Genomic DNA, 25,240 nt, shown 5'->3' with positions numbered 1-25,240 from the left:
GCTTCCCCTCTGCCCCTGGGGCAAAGCTTACAAGAACCTGGTCATTTTTTCTGAATGACTTAGTGCGGTCCAGATAGTATCTGAGTTGTCTGTGCACATCTAGTGAATGCAGAATTCTTTCCCCCTTGTTTTGAGGGTTGGGAAAGAAGGTGGGAAGGTGTATGGCCTGGTTAAGGGTCACATCAGATAGCACCATGGACATAAAGGAGGGATTAGTCCTCAGGGGGAGACTGTCTGCATGGAAAATTATGAAGGGCTTGACAGCCATAAGAGCTTGAAGTTCTGAGACCCTTTTGGCTGAGGTGATAGCTAGAAGGAAGGCAGTCTTCCAGGAGAGGTATTTCAATTCTGTTGAAGCGGCAGGTTCGAAAGGAGGTAAGGTTAGTTTCTCTAACACATAATTTAGGTCCCACGGTGAAGAAGGTGGTCTTCTGAGGAGGCCTGATATTAGAAGCACCTCTGAGGAATTGCTTAATCAAAGGGTGAGAGAAGAGGGGTGGGTCTGAATCATAATGGGCAGAGATAGCAGAGGCATGACTTTTAACAGAGGAGAAGAAGAGGCCACCACTAATGAGAAACTCTGCTAAGTAACCCAGGATGAGAGGGATGGAAGGTTGGGAGGTACTGCCCCCTTTTGATTGTTTCCAGGAGCAGAATCTTTCCCATTTTCCTGCATAAGATTTTCTTGTGCTGGGCCTTCTGACCTCTGTGATGATGTCCAGGACCTGTTTGCTTTACAGTGACGTCTTGTTAGTTTTTAGTGCATGAGCCATGCTGACAGTTTGAGAGTCTGTAGGTCTAGGTGCAGTACCTTCCCCCCTGTCCTGTGTCAAGAGGTCTGACCTTTGGGGAAGCAGCTGTTAAGTCAGACTGCGTAGTAAGGGGTACCAATGCTGTTTGGGCCAATCTGAAGCGATGAGGATGGCCTTTGGTCTCTCTTGCCTTATTTTGATCAGAACCTTGGGAATAAGGGGTAGAGGAGGGTAAGCGTACACAAAGAGGGAGCTCCAGGGGAAGGTCAAGGCATCCACCTTCCATGCTAAGAGGTGATACTCCCTGGTACAAAACTTGTGCAGCTGGTGGTTGAGGTGTGAGGCAAAGAGGTCCACCTCTGCGGTCCCCCACTAATGGGTGATTTTTCAGAAAGATTTCTCTGTGGAGCTGCCATTCGTGGGGACCCAGTAAGTTTCTGCTTAGGTGGTCTGCCATTGTGTTGTTTGTCCCTAAGTATTGGGCAATTACGTGTCGCCCCATGGAGGTGGCTGTAAGCCAAAGACTCATGGCTAACCTGCACAGGAGTTAGGATTGGGTGCCCCCATGTTTGCTGATGTACCACATTACTGTGGTGTTGTCTGTTTTTATAAGGAGGACCCCTGGCCTGAGATGGGGGTTGGAAGGAAGTCAGGGCATTTTGCACTGCCATCATTTCTTTCTGGTTGCTGTGCAAGCGAAGTTGCTGGGCATCTCAAAGGCCTTGAGTTCATCTGCCTGCTAGGTGAGCACCACAAGCTATGTCTGAGGAGTCAATGGTGATGGTCTGGCCAGAAGGGCAAAGGATTAAGGAAAAACCCTTGTTCATGGCAGAGGCTTCTGCCCACCGGAGAAATTCATCCCTTATGCAAGGGATCAGTGGGAGAGTGGTCTCTAGGGACTGAGAGTGCTGACACCAAAGGTTCTTTTAAGTACCACTGAAGCTTTCTGATGTAAAGCCTGGTGAGAGGGATGAGAAGGATGCAAGATGCCATGTATCCCAGGGCTTGCAGGAACTTCCTCGCAGTGAGGTGACTTCTGGAAGCCAGCTGGGTGAAGTAGAGGACCAGGAAGCTTTGCTGTTATGGGGATGGGAAGGCCATTAGGATTGCTGTATCTAGCACAGCTCCTAGGAAAACAATTTTCCTGCTGGGGTTTTGCTTTGATTTTTTTTCTCATTGATGATGAACCCTAGGGAAGTTAAGAGTTTTTTGACAAAGAGAAGATCCTGGAGTAACTTTTCTTTGCTGTTCGCCTGAATGAGGCAGTTGTCCAGGTAAGGGTAAATCTGCATATATTTCCCTGCCTGCAGAATGCTATAGCCGAGGTCAAGCATTTGGTGAATACTCTGGGAGCAGCAGATAAGCCAAAGGGCAGTGCAGAGAACTGAAAGTGCTGATTGCCTGCTCTGAAGTGCAGGAATTTTCTGTACAATTCCCTGATGGGGATGTGGAGGTAGGCATCTTTTAGGTCTAGTGTCACCAGCCAGGCATTTTATGTGAGCATAGGCAGGAGCTGCTGCAAGGTTACCATTTTGAATCTGGGGACCACCAAGGAGGTGTTCAGTTTGGATAGATCCAGGATGGGGTTTAAAGTGCCCTCTTTTCTGGGAACAAGTTATAGTCTGGAGTAAAAAAACTTTTCCTGTTTGATCCAGAGGGGCAGGTTCTACTGCCCCGTGGGATATTAGTGTTTTTACCTGTTTTAATGCCTCAGCCCACCGCTTTGAGGGGAGGTCTAGGTACCCTCTTGGAATTGGGTCGCTAAAGAAGAATCTGTATCCCTGAGAAATGATTTTTAATACCCATTGGTCCTTGGTTATAGAGAAACAATTATCCTTGAAGATGGTGAGCCTTCCTCCTAGTTTTAGATGAGTGAAAGGAGGGCAGAGGGGGGAGGGAGAGTCATTGTGAGTGCTTACCAAAGAAGCTTGGCTTAGAACTCCCTGCCTTAGAGGCGGAAGCGGTCCATTGTTTGCTTCTTTGCTGGCCCTGGGATAGGGGCTTGGATGTCCTGTCCCTGCACGGCTTACTTTGGCCTTGTCTGCTGGGTGCAGGGAAGATGAGATCCTCCGCCATATAAGCATTTGAGCTTGGGGTGGGGAAGCAGTATCAAGATGGTGGCTAGAAGAAGATTTCCTAGGAGTGGCCTGGCTTTGAGGCTTGAGAGAATCCGTTGGTCTCTGAGAAATGCTAGTCGGAAGAGAAGATGTCAGTTTTTGTCTAGAATCGGTAGTGCAAACAGCCTCCTTGGAAGCTGGTGCCTGCATCACAGCTCTGGACTCAACTGAGGCAGAGACAGCCAACGACTCAGAAGATGAAGTGGAGTTCTGTGGCATACCGGACTCTGAAAGTGTCTTGGCAGAGGCCTGCATAGAAAGCGAGTCGGGCATCAGGGGCTGTGAAAGCACCTCAGTGAATTCCGGAGAACTGATGACTTGGTTAGCGGTAGCATCATCAGAAGGTTTAGTCTTGTGTGGCCTGTCTCTATTTTAATGTTTTTCAGAATGTCAGCAGACTGTTGACTAATGGACGTCATATTGGAATTCGAAGACGTAATATGAAAATAATTGTATACAAAAACAGCTCTACGGCAAATGGTTCTCGCATTAAAGAGAGCACAGAACCGGCAATGAGGGACATCATGGTCTGGGCCTAAACATGTGATGCAGTAAGACTGAAAGTCTTGGTGTGGGATCTGCTTTCCACAGGTGAGGCAACTGTTAACTTTTTCGGACATCGGTTAGAGCAAGAAAAAAAAGAGTCCCTAACGGGGTACTTAGCTTTAGACGTTTTCTGCTGAAATTCGACTTCTGGTAGTGACCGACTGACATTCATGCGAACTGCTTCTGCTACAGGCTCCACGGCAAGAAAGACTGATGTAATGACGTCGGCTGTCTTGCTTTATAGTACTGACAATCTGACATCAGACTACAGGTGACAGCAGCCGGCACACAAAAACAATGACTCTGGTATTCGGGCCGGCCAAGGGCTACCACAGCAGGGATAACCCACAGCTGATGATGGCAACAGTGAAACACAAAGAACATTAAAGGATTACCTTGATAATATGCATGAATTTAGAAAGACTGCTGTTAAGCAACTGTTTGTTGACAATAACTCTATAGCACAAAAACTTTTAGCATAACGACTCATGCAATAGAAAGTAGAAAGGGCTGTCACCAGACTTAGGGAGTCAGTATCAAGGAATATAACAAAAGATCTGCAGAGATACTAAAACTATTTCAGAAATTCTATGAAAGTCTGCATAAAGCAGATAAATAAGGAAATCAAGAAAAGGTACAAATGGAAATGTTTATGGAATAATTAAATATGCCAAGATTAGAGGTAGATAAGGCTCAGTTACTAACAGGATAGGCGGAGATGAGATAAAAATGGTGATGTATAGCCAATCTATAGGAAAGTCCCCAGAAATACATGGTATTCCTGTGGAGGTTTGGAAGCTAAGAGAGAAAAAACTGATAAAGATCTGGAAGATGTTGTTTAAGAGTATTTTAATAGGAGGGGAAGTACCAATAGCCTGGAAAAAAACAGTGGTAGCTGTAATTCCTAAAGAGGGTAAGATCAAACAGATCCAGATTCATACAGGCCCATTTCAGTACTAAACCATGATTATAAAGTGTTTATGTCTATAATGGTTAAAAGAATGGAAAAAGTGATGCCAAAACTGACAGATATGGATCAATGTGGTTTTGTGGAGGGGAGGCAAACATTTGACAACATTAACAGAACACTAAAGATTCTAGAGGGACGCAAAATGTAAGAAAATATCACTGCTGCTGCCGGGACTTAATGCAGAGAAATCAGATGACAGAGTAAGCTGGGATTTTATGAGCAGGGCAATGGACACATTTGCATTCCTGATAAAATTATAAGGTTGATGAGGAGGATATATAAGGGATCAGAGGTGATATTTAAAGTAGGTGGGTTCCTCTCTAATAATTTCTGCTTGAGCAGAGAAGCCAGGCAGGCATGTCCTCTTTTCCTTTTGTTATTTGCATTATATTTAGAACCACTGGCAACGAAAATAAGGGACTCATAAATTAAGGATATAATTGGTATGGTAGTCAAGAAAAGCTGGTTCTATTTGCATATCATATTGTTTTATACCTGATAAAACCAGAAAAGGACATTATAGTGTTGTGGAACATTTTGAGACAGTTTCAAATATTTTTGGGATACAAAATCAATGAAGCTTAAGCTAAGGCAACAGTGGTAAATTATGTACCCACACACAAACTGGTTCAGCAATATCCATATTTATGAGGATTGAAATATTTAGGAGTATGTATTAAAATGATCCCAGTGAGGCAGCTAAAGATATCTGGGAAAAGACTAAATGAAAGATAATACAAAAAAACTGAGAAATTGGAAGCTCCAATATATGGATATTAAGATATAAGCAGTTAACATGTTTTTAGCCTGTTTGGTCTTGTACACTGGGCAGGCCTATTTTTACCAACCAGAGGGGAAGTTGAGGATATCAATTAACATACAGCTGAAGGATTTGATCTAGAAGGGAGGATGGCAAGTGTCAAGTGGGATAAGCTGATCCTTCCAAAAGTATAAGGCAATTCGGGATTACCTGATTTGAAAGGGAATTTCAGAGCTACACAGTTAAGGATCCTATACATAGCACAAGCAGAACCATAGAATCCAATGTGGAAAGGGATGATGATGCAAATGGGGGAAACTCAAGAAAGGAGGAGACACAGACTTTGGATGCAGACCATTACGGAGAGAAACAATAACCATACAGAATATATTACAAAATAGCAGACAGTATTCTAAAAACTAAGCCAACACAAGAATGGAGAAAGGAGATTCTGCTGATAGGGATGACTGCAATTAGGGAAACAGACAATATGCAAGAGAGGGCTAAAATTTATTGAAAAAATGGCAAAGGAACCAAGGTACTGGGATCAAATAATTAAAGAGAGAAAGACAATAGAATGGGAAGACACCAATAATTTATTTGGACTGCAGGTTAGAGATTGCCATCCCTATCAAGGATTGATATCAAAGTATAGGCAAAGAAAGAGGGGGCTACTAAACAAAACACCAGCACTGGTAGAGTTTTTTAGTAGAATCTAGAACAGAAACTGCTGTTAAAAAAGGAATCATTAGTACAGCATACAAAATATTGCATTATAACTATAAGAATCAATCACAGAAGGTTAGAAATGATTGGGAAGAGAGACTGGATAATTCACAAAGACACAATGCCTCCCAAATATGCAAAAAAAATCTAGAAGATTTAGGATTTTTGCTTGGAAATGTTTACAAAGATATTTTTATACCACAAGTACATTGCAGAAATTTTTTTCTTCAGGTAGACAGCAAATGTTGGAGGTATTATGAGGAAGGAAAAGGTAATTGGGAACATATTTTCTGGGAGTGTAATGAATTGGAAGACTTTAAAGATTCCCAGAAGACGACTCTATCAGAGATACTGGGTGAGCAAATTGGTGTAACTAGGGAAATTATTTTTCTAACCCATGATACAGAATCGAAACTGCGTACACATACTAAGGGCTTGCTGCATCTAATTACGGTGGCTGCCAAAAACGCAATTACTAGAAAATGGAAATTAAAGTCTAAACCAACTGTACTAGAAGTAGTGAATATAGTAAGAGAGACAAAATAGCTGGAATTCAGATCTTTAGAAAAGGATAGGAGCAAATTACATAGGAAAAATGTGAACTGTGTAAACACATACAGGGCACAAATGAGGTTTAAAAGAAGGCAGGATCTGAATGAGCTATGTAATGTTTGACTAACACTGATTGGGTAGATTATAAATGATGTATAATGTTTGCAATTAAAATGACGTCAATATGGTTTGTGATGTAAAATGCTTGCAACTAAGACTGTGTTAATATGGTTTGTTTTCATTTACATAAATGTATGGTTGGCTATGTCATAAGTGATAATGTAATAAATATATTTTCGGATAAAAAAAAAAAAAAACACAAATAAAAACCTTTCCCCACCTGGGAAGGAGGAAAGTTCCTTTGTGTAAAATCTTAACAGAAGAGTAGATGTCCTTCTCTTCACTGTTGCAGTATTCTTTTCCATAAGAGATTCCCTGCCAACAGCAGCCCACTGTCTGTCCAGTATTCCAAAGCTTTAGGAACATACAGACATCGCATGTTACACAAGTGTGCTCCCCACTCAAGGCACAGGGCATAAAGGTGACATCTGGATGTACATACCTCAGAAGTGAAAAGCCCCGGGAGGAACAAATGCTCCTAGGAATTAGAAGGAAAATGTGCATCCAGAAGGAGAAAGCAGAAAGGAATTCCAGACCAGTAAGACAAAGGAATAGGGCAGTGCAGAAGGGAAGGGAATACTGCAACAGTGAAGAGAAGGACATCTACTGTTATGGTAAGATTTTACACAACTGTACTATGTCTTTCCATATCACTGCTGCAGTATTTTTTACATAAGGGAGAGTACTAAAGAGGAAACGCCGGAGAAGGAAGGCACAAGAGGAGCCTTCTAGAAACCCATGCAGGATAACTCTGGCAAAGTCAGCTCTTGCTCTGGGGAAAAAAACAACATCCACGTTGTAATGCTCAGTGAAGGTATTGACAGAAGTCCAAGTAGCGGCCTCAAGGATGGAACTGGTATGGAATCCTTTGAAAAAAATACTATAGAAAGCAACAGCTTTAGAAGACTGAACCTTTACAGAGGTACAAAAACATTTATCATGAAATAAATAACAAAAAGAAATGGCCTTAGCAATCCAGGATGATATGGTTTGCTTAAAAACTGCCAAATCTGGGATGAAAGGAAACAAAAGGTTGCTCAGATTTATGAACAGCCTTAGTCTTATCCAAATAATATCTTGGCTGTCTATGCAAATCCAAACTGTGAAGAACTTCTCACTAGCAGACTGGGGGAGAAGGAAAAAGGGAGGGCAACTTAATAGACTGATTGAGACAATTCATTAACCACCTTGGGGATAAAAGGAGGATTAGTATAAAGACACCCTGTTCCAATGAAAGACTAATAAAGGAGGAACAGCCCAAAGAGCCTGGAGTTCAAAGACTCTCTTAGCTGAAGTAAGGGCCAAAAGAAAAACAGTCGTCCAAGTATAATGTTGCATAGAAGCAGAAGCTGCAGGCTCAAAAGGAGTCTGAGTGAATTTCTCAAACACAAAACTGAGGTCCCAGGAGGGTGGAATAGGCTTCCTGGGAGGCCTGATATGAAGGACACCTTTAAGAAATTGTATGGCCTCAAACCTAGAGACAAGAGAAGGAGTCAATGGCAGACAAACAAAAACAGCTGAAAGGTGAGCTTTAACAGAAAAATATACTAACCCAGCATAGAGCAATTCACATAAATAAGACAGAACCAGAGGGATTTCCACAAAAATGGATCCTGGTTACAAGAAAGATACCTGACAGAAAATCTCTTCCATTTGGACAAATATGATTTCCTGCTAGTGAGTTTACCTCTTGCAGACCCTTTAACACGTCCTCAGAAAATAGGTGCCTAAAAGTTATCAAAACCCTATCGCTCACAGTGTCAGCTGAAGAGTGGAAAATTGAGGATGGATCAGAGACCCCTTGTCCTGTGTGAGAAGGTCCACCCTGTGAGGTAGCTTGCGGTGATTGACCCTGGGGAATCAATGCTGTCTGAGCCAAAAGAGAGTCACCAGCAACATTTTGGGGAACTCATGATTGATTTTGAGCAGGATGCTCGGAGTGGGAGGAAGGGGAGGAAAGGCGTAGAGAAACATCCTCTTCAAAGGAAAATATAGGTGCCCACCTTCCAAGCCAGAAGAATTGGGACTCTGATGCAAAAAAGAGGAAGCGGTCTGTTTAAAGGGAAGGCAAAAAGATCTACCTGTGGAGTACCCCACTGATGAAAAATGTCCAGAAAGACATCTCTGTGAAACATCCACTCATGAGGACTATGCACTGGACCTGCTCAAAAAGTCTGCCATCATATTTTGCTCTGAAGGAACACAGACAGACTGAAGAACCACTCAGTACTGGTTAGCTAGATCCCAGACCTGAAGGGCAGGTCTGCAAAGAAGGTAGGACAATGTCTCCCCTTTGCTTATTGATATACACCATCACTTTGGTGTTGTCTGGGAAGATTTTGAGAGACTCTGGAAGAAAGTGGGAATGAAAAGCCTGAAGAGCTAAAAGGAGAGCTCTCATTTCCTTTACGTTGCTGTAATGTGATATCTGATAAGGAAGCCAGAGACCATGGACTGTGAGGGAACTGAAGCAGCTGAAAAAAGTTCCCGAGATGGGATTGGGGGGTTGAATCCTGGGTTTCAAGAAAGCTGATGAATCCACCACTGAAGCTCGAGTCTGATGCATGTAAAGAAAGGAACTAGAAAATCCAGTGGATGACAGTGCTGAAGCCACATTTAGGAGCCACTGCAGTTTTCTCATATGGAGTCTAGCTACGGGTAGTACAGGAATGCTGGAGGTCATGAATCCTAGAACCCTGAAAAAAATCCATGGCTGTGATTGAAGCTAGAGGAAGAAGAGTCTGAAAAATGGTGATTAGAGAGAAAGTCTTGGGTGGAGGCAGGGCTGCTAGCATGGGAATTGTCTAGATCCTGCAATCAAGAAAAACATGAACTTTAGAAGGAACCAGGACTGATTTCTGAAACTTTATGGTAAAACCCAGGATTTATAGGTTCATAGGTAGGTACTAGGCTATCAGCCCTAGGGTCTTATACAAGCTTAGCCAAAAAGGTACCCTGGCTTTTGCCACCCAAGAAAATTATTTTCCTGTGCCCCTGTCGACCAGAGCCACAGAGGTGATCTCCGGGGTGAATTTACTACTTCCCATCCAATCATCAAGATCTTTCTTGAGTGCTAATGAGAAGCTTTGTTTGATATAGATAGGTAGTTTGTTCCAGAGTATGGGAAATCTCTGGGACAGGACTCTATCCCTCCAGCATGTTCTGTTTATTGTAGTGACAAAGTTTAGGTCCCTAGAGCATGTAGCTTGGAGGAATTGGGATTTCTTTAAGTGGAGCATGTCCAACAGCTCTGGGTTTGACATAGCTTTGTATGTTAGGCAGAGATCGCCTCTGAGAAGGCGATATGTGATGGAGTAAAGCTGGAGTTTTTTGAGACGGTCTGTGTAGGGCATCTGTTAGAGGTCGGTAATCCTCTTTGTGAGGTATCTCTGCGGCCTTTCCAGTTGTTGTAGATGTCTTGTGAGGTACATACCAAAAGGGGCATTCCACTCTATAATGGGTCTAATGAGTGATGAGAAGAGGGGAACAATGTCCTCTTTTTTCCTGGATGAGAAACCTTTTGTGATGAGGTGTGCCACGAAGAAGGATTTCCTGATTACTGTGGCGATGTGATGATCAAAGGAGAAACTACTGTCCACCTGTGTCCCAAGGTCTCATCACACTGTCGGTGTTAAGTAGACTACCACCTACGTGGTAGTTCATAGGTACAGAGTTTTTACTAAAGGGGATGACAATGCACTTTTTGGTACTGAGCTTGAGGCCATGGCTTTGACACCAGGCATCTGTCTCGGTGAGGCCCTTTTGTAGGATGTCTACATCGTTAGGAGTTTCAGTTATGTCTCCTAGTTTGCAGTCATCTGCGAACTTCGTTAGCCAAAGACTTGCTGTGTTAGCCTGTACTTCAGTAAAGTAGATACCAAACAAGAGAGGACCCAGGACTGAACCCTGTGGTACTCCACTTGTCACTGGTCTGAAGTCAGATTTGGAGTCTGCTACTTTCACAGTGTGGGTTCTGTCAGTGAGCCAGTTGTTTATTTTGTTTTTTGCCAAAAATGGATGAGAGGTTAGAGAATCCCTCAGAAGATTCAGAAAAGGAGGGCTGAAAAATCTTTTTAAGAGATTCCCTGTATAAACTTACCGCTTTCATTACACTTTCTGATCACCTCAGCTGCCAAGGGGCCAAAACTAAATCTCTATTCACAGGTCAATTTAAACTCTCATTTTTTCCATCATCCTGGAGGTTTTGCAAAGACAGCCAGGCAAACCTCCTCAAAACAGTTCCAGTGGCCATAGCTCTGGCAGAAGTATCAGCTGAGTCATACACACACTGAACAATGACTAGTGACTTGTACAACAGAACTAAATTAAAAAGCAAATGTTTTCTCAGAAGAAGAAACGGTAAACCAAACATTTTTTATACTTTCACAATTTGTCAGAACAAACTTTAACATATAAGCGTACATTTTTTCCCCATACTCATCAACAATCTACCCATCTTTAACAAAAAGAGTAGGCTATGAAGTAACTAACTGTTTAAAAACAGTAAGATTAACTAAAGGTATAGCTGTTGGTTTACAGTAAGACTGAGGAACTTTATACTTCCCATCTGCCTTTTTAGGGGCAGCTGGCTGAATATTAGGTTGTGCGTCAAGGCAGGTAACTCGGCACGTAAAAATCAACTACCAATCATTAGCGGACCGGAGTTCCACTGTGGCAACCCCTAACCGGGAAAAGCCGAAAGACACAACAACAACAACAACAGTCAGTGACACACATCCTTCAAAAGCTGACATAACAGGAGGAATGGATGAAGGTTCTTGAAATTCCTTTTATAACAGCTCAGTATTTTCTGAGGACCTGAAAAACTTCAGTGTTTTCTCACTGAAAACATTGGCACATTCTGTAAATAGTCTTAAAGAATTAGAACACTCCACGGGAAGAATCAGAAATTCAGCTCCCCTCAGAGTCTGAATCAAAAATCTGAGGAGAAAATCCTGTAGCTGTCCCTTCATCTTCCTGTCCAGATTCAGAAAACAGGTAACCCTCTTTCCTTTACCAGAAACTATTTTAGAAGGATCGAGAGCCTGAATTATAACTCAAGCCAGACCCAGTAAACAACTCCAGTCTAAGAAAACTTGAGGAGGAGTAGATACATAGTTAAGTTTTCTATTTCTTTTTACAGGAAGATGGAGCCAACAGAATTATTATTGGCAGCAGCATCTCCAGGGATGGACATAACATCCTAACCAAACAGGGAAGGCTTCCCTGTACCCTCTCCTGGAACCGATAAGAGTGGCTCTCCCTTGTTGACTGAGGGGACCCCAACAGCTGCAGAGGATGTGGATAACTCCCAGTCCACAATGGTTGTAGGTGCTACACCACAGGGATCTGAGGTAAAATACGAATGGTTTGAGATTCAACTAATGGCCACAGCAGTCATCCACCTGTGGCTGAGGAAAACTGCCAGCCTGCTGTGGTGGCAAAGGCTGTTTGAATAACTTTTTCATTTTGTGGCTGGAAGAAAAACCAACAGTTTGTGCCAATAATGCCTAAAATTATTCATTAAGTCACTTTTTTTTCACATAAAACACACTAAAACGTACTTTTAAACATTTTGCTAGTCACAAAAAGTAAAATAACTTTCTAGAAATAGTTACCAATTACTTTAAAACAAGTTTTAACTGAAAGGAGGAAAAAAAGTGTGCTTTCATTTAAAAGTACAACACAGACTCCTAGTTTTGAAATAACTTTCCTGAAAAGGAAAGAGTCATTAAACTATTTTTTTAAATGGGATTTTTTTTCTTCCCAAAGGGAACTTACCTGCCCAGCAAAGGAACACAGCGAGCTGACAGTCAAGCCTCAAAAGCCTCAGAGGAGCACACTATTCAGCAATAGAAAAGCTTTGAAGGGCTTGGCACACAAGCCTGTATTTTTAGTCAGCTTACCTTAAGCGGACTGTGGGTTATGGCACATGGAAGGTGTTGTGAAGCTTTGGAGGCTGTCTATTATATCCTATGCAAGATACAACTCATATAAGCTAAGGCTCCTGCAACAGTGATTAATATGATGAGCACCGGACATTCTTTCATATGTTGAGGTGAAATCTTGCTAGTCTAAAAGTACAGTTCATCACAGAAAAGCAAACAGATACATAAATACAACAGGTCTTCTGAATACAGCATTTAATTTCCTCTAATCAAAGGCATTAAAATCGGGACAAAACCGTGCAAGGATATGAATTACAATATTCTGAGGCTTGTTTATAAAACTATCAGATGACATTTTTGTAATTTTAATATTTTGCTAGCAATCACACTGCAGCTGGAAATATCCTTGGAAATGCACCTTATTAAAAATTTACTTGAATTACCTGGAGACTCTGCCGGTGTGTCAGAAACACTTCTTGAAATCCCAGGCTGGGCAGCAATGGTAACATGGAGAAGTAATTCAGCTCTGTTCATAAGACTCTTCACTAAAGCCTTTGTTTTAGCCATTGGGTGGGAAGTCTTCGGCACAAGTGAATTTACTTCTTGAAAAAATTTTTCTCTGAAATAAGATAAACATTTTAATACACTTGTCTATATTTTCATAATATGGAAATACAAATCTGGGCTAGATAAAGGGTTCCGACTTTCTCTTGCTCATCGCAAGCACAAAGAAAACTGCAACAGTAGCACCTTGCTATGGCATTTGAATGTTTACTCAAAGTCAAAACTCCTTTCATGTTACATTCTCCCTCAAAACATCTCTGTATAAAACATGCATGCCCATTTGCAAATGGCCCAGAGTTTCAATGTAAATTTCAAGTCAACCTATTATCAGGGTGTACATATAAGCCACAATGCTAAGAAAATAAGGATTTATTTATTTATTAACATTTGTTGATCGGGAAAGTCCACTGGGTCAAAGACCCATTTTCAGTGGAGGCCCGGGGAGAAAAGCTCCACAAGCAAAATACAAAGGAACACAATAATTAAATACAATATAACAATGTTACTGATATAACAGGAAGAAAAAAACATAGAACATATACACACACAGAAGACATGACAGGTGGAAAATAAACTAGAATTTTACAATTGAATAATAGTGTTACATCATTTCCTTCTTTGGTGAGATTCCAGTCTCCTATATAGCAAGGATACACTAATAAATGTGAAGAATGTTTTTTTTTGGCAAAGATTTTGTCATTTCTTGTATTTGATGAAGTATATTGTTTAAGGTGGTTTGCTTTTGAGGCAGGTGCAGATGGATTGTCTAGATAATGTTTTTTTAGGCCTACCTTAAAGGCTTTTGGGTGGTCAATTTGGGTTATTTCTTATGGACGGTTATTCCATAGCTTAGCTATGGTATGGGAGAACAGGCATTGTCCTGCTCTTTTGTTGGCTTTAGCTACTGTAAGCATCAGTTTTACAGGAAGATCTTAGTGTTCTAGTGGGGCTGTATGTTTGTAGGACTGAGTTAAGGGCAGGGCAGTCATTTGGTTTAGAAATTAGTCTGTGGGCTAAGGTTAGTTGGGGTGTATTGTAGATGGTGGGAAAACTCTAGCCATCTTAGTTCAGTGATGGCATGGCAGTGATGAGAACAGTGAGGTTTTCCGGAGGCGAATTTGGCTATTTTGTTACAACAGGATTGTAGTTTATTACTAAGGGTTGTGTGCAAGTTAGGAAGAGACTCCAAGACCGTCAAATGAAGACAATAATTCGATAAAAAGGCAATTCCTTTATTCGACTTATAAACAGTGACAGCCTTTTGCATGAACAAAAAACTGTGGCAGTTGTGTGCAAGTTAGTGAAAATGGCACTACCATATAGAAGGGAGGGGATGAGTAGGATATTGGCTAGTTTTATTTTGGTATATTTATCCAGGTAGTTTGTGACGGTATAGTTTGCCTAGTTTGAAATGGGTTTTCTTGATTACGGTTAGGATGTGTTGTTCGTATGCGAGTTTATCATCTATTGTTATACCTAGTAATTTGGCTGTTTTCACTAGTTCAATTTCTGTGCCGTCTTTAACCAGGATTTTAAAGTCAATGTTGGGTGGCTTTGTTTTGGAAAGTAAAAGTTTAGTTTTTTTTGGGGTTAGCATTAGTTATGCTTTAATAAGTCATGATTCGATAGAAGTAAAGGCCTGTTGTGTAACTGTGAGGAGGTCTGAGAAAGTCTTAGAGGTGGATATAATTGTTGAATCATCGGCATATTGGATGATGTTTTGGATTAGGGGGGCTTTGTGCAGGTCATTGATGAAGATATTGAACAGTAGTGGACCTAAAATGGATCCCTGTGGTACTCCTATATTGTTAGGCTGGTACTGAGAATGCACATGTAAACATTTTACTGATCGTTCCCTGTTCTGTAGGTAAGAGGTATACCAGCTGACCAGCGGAGGGATTTTGGGGAGCAACCTAGTGTTGATAGTTGGTTTACTAGCTTAACATGTGACACTGTGTCGAAAGCTTTAGATAGGTCTAGTAGGATTACTGAGGTAGGATGGCCTGCATCCAAGGCTTTATTGACAGATTTGGTGAAAGATAATAGGGCAGTAATGGTGCTATGCCCTGGCAGGAAACCATGTTGGGTAGGGGATAGAAGACTATTATTTGAGAGGTGTTTGAGTAGTTGTGAGTGAACAAATTTTTCCAAGATTTTAGATAGAGGGGAGAGTATAGGGATAGGGCGATAGCTGGAAAGATCATAGGCGTTACCCCCTTTGTGTAGTGGGGTAATGATGGATTTTTTCTATAGGAGAGGAATGTAAGATTCAGTGAGACAGCGATTTATAAGAATGGTAACTGGATATGCTATTGAGCTAGCTACTATTTGCAGATATTCTTGGAGAAGATTATCTGCAGAGAGAGAGCAAGGTTTGAGCTGTTTTAGGAATTTCAAAATCAGAGGTGGGTACAGGTTGAATAGTGAAGGAATTGCCTGGTTGTGTAGTGGGTGTGTGTTCTGTTTGAGTTGGGAAGTGTATGTTTGAGCTGGATGGGCAGTCTTTGAGTAGCTTTTGGATGGTAGAGATGAAGTGGGTATTAAAGGCTTGGGAGATTTCTTGTGGGCTTTTTTCTGGTGCAGGGGATGGGTTTTGGATGGTGCCCGGGTTAAATAAAGAGGAGATAAGACTTCCAAAACTGTTTGGGATTGTTATATGACGTGGATAGTTTATCAGAGAAATAATCTTTACAATCTTGTATTACTAGCTTTTTTGATTTGTTGCAGAGTTGTTTGTAGTGGAGTTCATTTTGTTGTGTTCTGTCTTTCAGCAATATTTTCCATGCTTTGTTTCTAAGAGACATAGTTGTTTGGTTAGTCTTGTTAACTAGGGAGGATGGTTAGTTTTGGTTCATTTAGTACGCATTGGAGCTAGGCTATTGAGAGTATTCAAAAAGAGTTTGTTGAAATAGTCAATGGCTTCATCCAAGGCGAGTGTTTTAATGGGTTCCAGTTTTGGGAGTTTAAAATATTTATAAATTTATCCTAGTCAAAGTGGGCCAGGTTCCTGGAGGTTTTATATGAGGGCATTTTGACTACATGAAGGCGAGTTCTATAGGTATATGCTGGAAGGTGTTCACTTAATGTGTTTGGCAGGGTTCCTGAGTTGGAGTAGTTTTGGGGATGTGTTACAAGTATCCAGTCTAGGGTGGATTCAGAGTCTGTTAGACCATGAGAGGGAGTAGTGATGAGTTGGGTAAAACTGTGAAGATTGATGCTGTTTACTGGAGAGGGGGAGTCTAAGTTTAGCCAGTCAATATAGGTGTCTCCTATTATTATAGATTCATGAAGTATACTCTGATTTAGCCAAGACAACACGTTTTCAAGTATGTAGATATTGTAGTCTGGGGGAATATAAATAACTGCTATGCATATTTGTTTGTTTCTATTTATGTGAAAGAATGTAAGTAGTAGCTCTACATTACCAAAAGAGGGGACAGATTTTGCATAGGTTATTTGTAGTGAGTTTTGATAGATTAATGCTACACTGCCACCCTTTTTATGAAGTCTGCCCAAACTAATTATGTTATATCCTGTAGAGAGAATTTCAGTGTCAGCAATTTGTGGTTTCAGCCATGTTTCTGTTACTGCAATAATGTTTGGGTGTGGGTAGCTAGCCAGGCATGGAACTCAGTAGTTTTATTGCAAATACTGCGAATGTTTATAGTCATTAGGTGAAGTGTGTGTTGAGATATTGGATAAGCTAGCCTGGTGGTAGATGAATGGGTGTGGGGAAACATTTGGTCAGCTTGGCTGTCAGTGGATGTATGAATATTGATTGGGCCTGGATTTGGGTGTATATCTCCCATTGTATTGATGTGTGCAGTTGATAAAATATGCTGCGAGATTGTTGTTTATCTGGGGTGGGCTTGTAATGTAATACTAGACAAAATTTAAATTTGGGGGTAGGCAGTAGTAGTTTTAATCTGTCTGAGGTAATGGTATTACTTGCTAGTAGAGAGGGGGAGATCTCTGAATAACTTGGTTTGTTAAGTTGTATGGGAAGAGTTTGTGTGCTGCTGGATGATTCAACTACTACTACTAAGGTTAATGTTTAAGTTAAACACAAATTAAAATTAAACATTAAAAGAGAATACCTAATGTTTTAACAAACCAGACGTCTAATTTTTCTACAAGGACAACTGCTTTGAACAGTTTCAGTGTTAGAAATTATTTTCAGCAACAGTGGAATGGAAAAATCTACACCAGCTGAGAGCTGATTAATTACTGAAGTGTCATCTTTAAATTGTCTATGACAGCTAACACCTTGCAATTTACACAAAGTCTAGAACACATGACACCCTATGCATGTTTTTTTGAGAGACTCACCATGAAACTAACCATAATGGCAATTTTTACAAAAGACTCACAACATAGGACTCTTCCTGCTGGAGACATCTGTATCAGGTACATTTTCCATCAGTCCCATCTGGTAATATCCCCTGCCATCAACACATTACTTATGCCAGTATATAAAAAGTGTGGTGTTATCATGTTTTCTCCAGTTCTTTCCTGCTCACAAGAACAGTTGTACAGGTTGTTAGCAAATTATCATATCTTCAACACTGGAGATATAACAAAGCCCACATAAGAAAAGACACTCAAAATACGACTCTTAACCCAGCCCAGTGGTGCACAGGAATATACCTCTGACTACAGCCCAAATGGCCTCAATTCGATTAGTGACTCGGGCACTTTACAGAACTGGCAAAAAGGACAGGAAAGCCCATGCTAGGGAAGAGGTGAAGCCAACAGCAGCCTCTAGCAGTCCTTCAGAGGAAGGAGAGAGGATTAGGCTAAATAAAGTGCCTTCATTGCCAGTATGCAGACAAGAACACAAACAATACTCATGGCTTCCTGAATGATGCAATGAGCTCAAGTTCAAACAGAGAGGGCTTGATGGTTGACAGGCATGGGGGAAAAAAAAAATCACAAAATGCCCCAGAAAACTGGTTTACACTTGTAAGACATCTGTCAGTGACACTTCTAATCACAACATGGCATACAGTGCGAGAAGAGGAAGGAAATAAGCATTTTTAGTTGGTTCAGTTCACCCAGTGAGTGGGTTTTCAAACTGAGCAATGTAATCTCCTTGTGGAAACCAGATTAATTTCAAAAACGACTCAAGTGAGAAAGCAGCAGGCTTGCTACAGAAGGCAATGGCCTACAGAGAAAGAGACAGCCTGCAGTAGCAACTACAGCACATCTGTCTTGTAGGAAGTTAGAATGCATTAAGCCACACAAATTCATATCCCTGCAATGTGAAAGGGCTGGGTCTCTCTTGTACTTCTCAAATGAAAGGAAATAAATGGGTGAATGAGATGTTGATGTATTTGCCAACAGAAGAAATGGAGAGGATTAAATAAAAAGCCTTTTAGCATAATGGCAAATGGATAAAGCTGGTAAGGAAACTCAGTTCAACTGCTACAACAGAAGCTTTCAAAATGATTCAGCAGTACCATAAATACCTGGCATAAATTTCTGACCTTGCTTCGAACATCTCACTCGCAGCAGAGTCCCAACTGGGGTAACAACCAGCAGAAAGTAGTAGAACAAAGTATGAAGACTAGAAAAAATCACCATCAGCTTGAGCTTATAATACAGTTCTCATGAAGAGGCTTCCAGTATACTGCCCTTTTGGTAAAGCAAACTAAAGTGACCATTTGAGCACAGGTTCATAGATCAGTACTAGGCTAACTGCCCTTGTGGGCTATTTCAAGCCTAGCTAATTATCTCATTAGGGAATCAAACCTGAACCTTGAGTTCATAAGACAAAAATCCAATACACTATGTGAAACCCCTTGATGGTTAGGCTCTCTCTGTAGGCAAGAGGGACAGTGATGCACAGGTAAAACCCTACACCATGCCCCATAACAGCTACAGAGAAAAAGTACAGTTGTGTACACTTACCATAAATGCAGATGTTCAAGTGCATTCACTGTTACAGTCATTACATTTGGGTTATCTGCTTGCAGTAGCCCTCAGTCGGCCTGATTAACAAATTCTTGGGTCCTGCGTCGGTTGCTGTCCCTTCTTCCATGACGTCAGGTCATCAGGGGAATAAAACATGCAGCCGATGCCATTACATCAGTTTTTCTTGCCGCAGATGTCAGGTATGGGTCAAATGGGAAGCAATCAAATCTACAAATACAAGGAAATACCTCCAACAAAAAAGCAAATACACCAAAAAGCTTGTAGAGCATAGTAAAAAAGAGTAGAGGTATAGCCAAAAGAAGAAAGGGGTCTGGATGGAGGGTAACCAGGACACAGTAAGTGTACACAACTTTACTATGTTCTTCGTGTTTCACTGTTGCAGTCATTACATTTGGGTAGATTCCCAAACCTAAGGTTGGGAGGAGGAATTTAAATAGAATTAGGACCAGCTATAAGGCCCTGCAAGACTGCAGTGGCAAAACCAGCTCTGGATTTAGAGAAAATTGGCAAATGATAATGCTTGGTGAAAGTAAGTACAGAACTCCAGGTAGCAGCTTCTAGGATGTCTCTAGCAGGGATGCCCCTGAGAAAGGCTGTAGAGGTAGATGCAGCCCTGGATGAATGGGGTCTGATGCCCTGTGGGATAGGTTTTCCATGGTGCTTATAGCAGAAATTAATTTTGAAATAGCTTTCCCCTCTGTCCCTGCAGCAAATGCCACAAACAGTTGTTCAGATTTCCTTTGAGGTTTTGTCCTGTCCAAGTAGAATCTAAGCTGTCTGTGCACATCTAAAGTGTGCAGTATTCGTTCCCCTTTGTTCTGTGTGTTAGGAAAGAAGGTAGGCAAATGAATGGACTGATTAGAAGCTACACTGGATACAACCTTGGGCATGAAGGAGGGATTGGTTCTGAGGGACACCCTGTCCGCATGAAAGATGATGAAAGGTTCCACTGCCATAAGGGCCTGTAATTCAGATACCCTTCTTGCAGAAGTGACTGCTAAAAGGAAAGCTGTTTTCCAGGAAAGAAATTTTAAATTTGCAGTAGCAGCTGGCTCGAAAGGAGGAAGAGTGAGTTTTTCCAAGACAAAGTTAAGATCCCAGGCTGGAGATGGAGCTCTCCTGGGTGGCCTTAAATTTTTGGCCCCTCTGAGGAACTGCCTGAACAGTGGGTGAGAGAAGAGGGGAGGCTCTGTGCTATAATGAGCTGAAATGGCTGAGGCATGAATTTTGATGGAGAAAAAAGACAAGCCCTTATGAAGCATCTCAGTCAAGTATTGTAGAATCTGAAATAAATTGGGCACTGCTGTGTTCATTCCTTGAGACTGGTTCCAGGCACAGAATCTTTTCCATTTTGCAGCATAAGATTTTCTAGTACTAGGTCTCCTTGCCTCTAAAATGATATCCATCATTGATTTACTGAGGGATGGTAAAGGAGAGATTAGGTAATTAGCCAGGCTGCTAGGTTCCTGGTTTGCAGCTGAGGATGCAGAATCTAGTTCTCCTGCTGAGACAACAGGGAAGGAGTATGAGGCAGGTGCCATGGAGCCAAGTGCCGGTACCAGTGCTGGTGAGGCCAGTCTGGTGCAATTAAAACTGTCCTTGGCTTGTCCAGATTAATCTTTAGTAGTACCTTGGAGAGCAGAGGCAGAGGAGGAAAGGCATAAACTGACAGGTTTTTCCAGCTGAAGGATAGAGCATCCTCTTTCCAAGCTAGCTTGTGGGGAATCCTTGTGCAAAATTTGTCCAGTTGATGGTTCTGGGGTAGGCAAACAGGTCTATATCTGGGCTCCCCCATTTGCTTATCAACATGTTGAAAATCCTTGGTTCCAGTTTCCACTCGTGTGGGTCCATGAGGTTTCTGCTTAGTCCGTCTGCCAGTGTATTTAGTTTTCCTGGCAGGAATTGAGCTTGTAGATTCACTTGGTAGCTCAAGGCTGTGTTCCACAATGCCATAGCTAGTCTGCAGAGGGGGTAAGAATGTGTACCCCCCTGCTTGTTTATGTACCATATGACAGTGGTGTTGTCTGTCTTTACCATTAGTTGCCCTGGAAGAATGTGTTCCTTGAAGGCTGTCAGAGCATTCTGTACAGCTAACATTTCCTTTTGATTTATGTGCAGGTGCATTAGACTTGGGTTTCATTTGCCATGAATGCACTTCCCTGCCAGGTGAGCCCCCCATGCATAGTCTGATGAGTCTGTTGTTAAGATTTGGGCTGCAGGGGTAATGTGAATGGTAGTCCCCTGTTTTGGTGGGACGCCTCTGCCCACCAAAGGAACTCTAGGCATAGGCAAGGTATGATAGGAATCCCTGCTTCTAGATCCTATGAATGATGACACCATAGGCTTTTGAGATACCATTGTAGTTTCCTCATATGCAGCCTTGCATATGGAATTAGAAGAATGCAGGAGGCCATGAACTCCAAGGCTTGCAGTATTTGCCTTGCAGATAGCTGGGTTTTTGTGGCCACTTGTTTGAAGTAAGTTGTCAAATGAATCCGTTTCTCTGGTGTGAGGAAAGCTATCTGGGAAGTTGTATTCAAGCTTGCTCCCAGGAATATAATTTGTTGACAGGGTACCAGGTGGGATTTCTTTTCATTTATGGTGAACCCCAGACAAGTCAGTACCCTCTGAACAAAGGCCAGATGATTCAAAAGAATGGCCTTTCTGCCTGAATTAGACAATCGTCTAGGTATGGGTATATTTGAATATTTCTTTGCCTGCAAAATGCAATGACTGGAGGTAGGCACTTTGTGAATACCCTGGGCGCAGTAGATAAGCCAAAGGGCAGTGCAGAGAACTGATAATGCATGTATCCTGCTTTGAAGCGTAGGTAGCTTCTGCAAGACTCCCTGATAGGGATGAGCAGGTATGCTTCTTTTAAGTCTAGTGTTGCCAGCCATGCATCCTTGCCTAGCATAGGAAGCAGCTGGTGAAGAGTCAGAATTTTGGAATCATCAGAAAGGTGTTTAGAATAGAAAGGTCCAGGATAGGAAGCCATGTATTGCCTTTTCTGGGTACCAGAAAAAGTCTTGAATAGAAACCTTGTCCCTTTTCCTCTTCTGGTACCAAGAGAATAGCCCCCATGTTTAAGAGATAGAGTACTTCATTTTGGGCCTCTGCCCACTGATTTGGGGGTAGATTTGGCCACCTGCTTGGTGTTGGTAATGTGTGGAAATGAAATCTGTATCCTTGGGACACTATATTTAAAACCCATTTGTCCTGGGTAATGATTTCCCAATTTTTAGGCCTGCAGACCAATCTTTCCGTCTAAAGGAGCATTTAGTTGGGAAGTGCTTGGTAGTTTTAAAAGCAAGTCATTGAGACAGTTTTCCATAGGGGGGGGAGTCTTACTACTTCCAGGTTTGGGTACGGAAACCCCCCACTGCCTAGTGTTGTGTGTCTCCTGGGTCTGAAATCTGGGGTTTCTGCTGTGTCTGGGTTTGGTTTGAGAAGACCTGGAAGGGGCTGGAAAGGACCAATTTTTAGAGGGCCAGTGCCTACTAAATCTAGGAGGCTGAACTTGTAAGAAATCTTTAACAGTTTGCATAGATTTAGCTTTATCTTCCATCTTTTTAAGAACTACCTCAGCCTTGTTGCCAAACAAGTGGTTCTGATTGAAGGGAACATCCAACAATTTAGCTTTAACATGATCAGGCAAACCTTGCTCCTTAAGACAAGCATCAATTCACTCTATCATTCAATCTCAGCCTTTCTACAGGTTATGTACCCAAGGAATGGCGTACAGCAACAGTGGTCCCACTCCACAAAGGTGGAGCCTCAACGGACCCTGGGAACTATCGCCCCATAAGCCTGACTAGCCTAGTCTGCAAGGCCATGGAGGGGATCATCATGGGACTCATAAACAAAGACATTGGGGAACTACAGATGCTAGATCCTACACAATTTGGCTTTGTTAAAGGCAGATCCTGCCTCCTGAACCTGGTAGACTTCTTCGAAACAGTCACCAAGGCCATAGATGAAGGGAAGGTAGTCCACACTGCCTACCTGGACCTTGCAAAAGCCTTTGACACCATACCCCACTCTGGCATCATAGATAAGCTCTCCAGCCTAAATATCAACCCCTATGTCATAAGATGGGTTGCAAACTAGCTCAAGGACAGAACCCACATGGTCAGAATTGCGGGAGCTATGTCAGACTCTAAACCTGTTACAAGTGGCGTTCCACAAGGCTCAGTCCTGGGACCGCTCATGTTCGGTATATATTTTTCAGAGGTACAGGCCAACATGGGAGGACTATGGCTGACCAAGTTTGCAGACGACTGCAAACTGGGTGCCATAATCGACTCTCCAGCTGACACAGGCATCCTCCAAAAGGGTCTCACAGAGACGGACAACTGGTGCCAAAGCCATGGCCTGAAACTAAACGCCAAGAAGTGTATAGTCATACCCTTTGGAAAAAACAAAGTGCCCACAAACTACCATATAGGCAGTAATCCAAGTACGGAGGAAGTAATTAGGGACCTGGGAACCCAAGTTGATAATCTCTCCTTTGACAACCACGTTGCCAAAGTGGTTAGAAAGACCTTCTATATAGCCCACCTCATCATGAAAGGGTTCACATCTAGATCCAAGGAGGTCATTGTGCCCTTTTACTCATCCCTCATCAGGCCCATAATTGAATACAATGCCCCGTTTGGGATGTACCTTACCCGTCACCTGCAGCAACTGGAGAGACCACAAAAGTACCTCACCAAGAGGATCAAGGGTCTCAAACAGATGACGTATGCTGCCAGGTTAAAGAAACTCCAGCTCTACTCAGTTGCATACCGCCTACTTAGAGGCAATCTATGCCTGACTTATAAAGCCATGTCCAACCCAGAATTAATGGACATGCTCCACCTCAAAAAATACAAATCCACTAGAGCTACGCGCTCAAGGGATTTGAATCTCAACACAGAAATTAATAAGACATGCTGGAGAGACAGATTCTTGACCCAGAGGCTCCCAGTACTCTGGAATAGAATCCCAGTCCATATCAGACAGAGCCCCTCGCTGACTCTCTTCAAGAGAAATCTTGACGAGTGGATGGGAGATCGTAAGTTCATTCCGGGGATCACTTCTGTGTCACTGCTAGACAGAGGCTCAATAAAGTAACCAAAAAAAGGGCACAGTAAAACCCATTTTTAAAGGGGTGGCGTAAACCAAATACACTCTGGCTAGGCTGATAAATGCCCTAGGGCATATAGCCTAGTATCAACCTATGAAACCTATGCCTTCTGAGCACAGACCCAGGAACAGCAGCCCTGCAAGAGGCCTCTAATGAATCAAATCCACACTGCAAATTATGTTTTTCAACCTGTTCACAGAATGCATTAAATCTTGTAATTCTTTATTTTCAGCACAGTCAGGAATTAACATATTTTTTTGTTTAAGCAATCCAATAACATGCTGTTGATACTTTAACATATGAAACTGGCAGTTTAAAGCCCTAATGGCCAAGGTTGCAGAAGTGTAAACTTTCTTACTCCATCTATCCAATGCCCTGGAGTCTCTATCAGAGGCATTTTTAGCAGTAGAAGCCTTAATGCCCTTGGGTCCCTGTGAAATAGTCTCTGGATCCGCAATAGGATTTTTAAAAAGGAACTTGTGAGAATCAGTAACCCTGTAATATCTGTCAGGTTTTCTGGGAGCAGGAGGCAAAGAATCAGGGGCCAAACTAGATTCTGAAAAGGCATCATCAACAATGTCTAGTGCAGGAGGTACAGCTAAAGGCCTATGCTGAAGCAGGAGTAAGAAATCCCTAAGCCTCTTTTTTGAATCAGAAAAATCCTGGCTTTCCCAGTGGAAATGCTCCCTTAAAGTATGCAAGGTCTCACCAAAAGAAAAATCCTCTGGAGGGGAAGCAGAGGGAATAGAGTCCTCTGTATCAGAATCCTCATAAGTAGATAAGGGCAAATCAAGATAATCAGAAGAATCAGAAAAATCAGAATCCTGTTCAGAAGATTCATAAACAACTTCAATCCTAGGTCTCTTAGAAGGGGGAGGTTGGCTTCCCCTGATTAGAGTTATAAGATCTTCAGCCATTCTTATCATTTGTTTTTTAGGCATAGAGGCCTGAAGAACATGTGGCCTGGGTGTCGTTTTCTTAGGCATGTTTCGAGATTTTGGCCTAAATGAAGAAGGAGGCGTCGGTTTAATATGCAAGTCCGTAAGCCTGAATACACCCTCAGAAGCCGGTGCCTGCACAGCGGCTCTGGACCCATCCAAGGTAAAGACATCCATAGGTTCCACAGTTGAAGCATCTCACGGAATACCAGACTCCGAATGGGTCTCAGTAGAGGCCTGCGAGT

The 25,240-nt window shown here is 42.1% G+C and overlaps 1 protein-coding gene across 2 annotated transcripts in view; it reads right to left on the bottom strand.

Annotated features, from left to right (window-relative positions):
* Positions 1–25,240, bottom strand: part of HECTD4 (HECT domain E3 ubiquitin protein ligase 4) — a 5,422,508-nt gene that overhangs the window by 2,787,379 nt on the left and 2,609,889 nt on the right. For both annotated transcript variants that reach the window (XM_044068422.1, XM_044068423.1), the window contains exon 29: positions 12,875–13,050. In XM_044068422.1, the coding sequence (XP_043924357.1) occupies positions 12,875–13,050 (176 nt within the window). The remainder of the gene's footprint in view (positions 1–12,874; positions 13,051–25,240) is intronic.

This window comes from Protopterus annectens, chromosome 4.part0 (assembly GCF_019279795.1).
Source record: "Protopterus annectens isolate FY-2018-M chromosome 4.part0, PAN1.0, whole genome shotgun sequence".
Taxonomy (NCBI): Eukaryota; Metazoa; Chordata; order Ceratodontiformes; family Protopteridae; genus Protopterus; species Protopterus annectens.
This window is presented reverse-complemented; position numbering and strand designations above follow the sequence as displayed.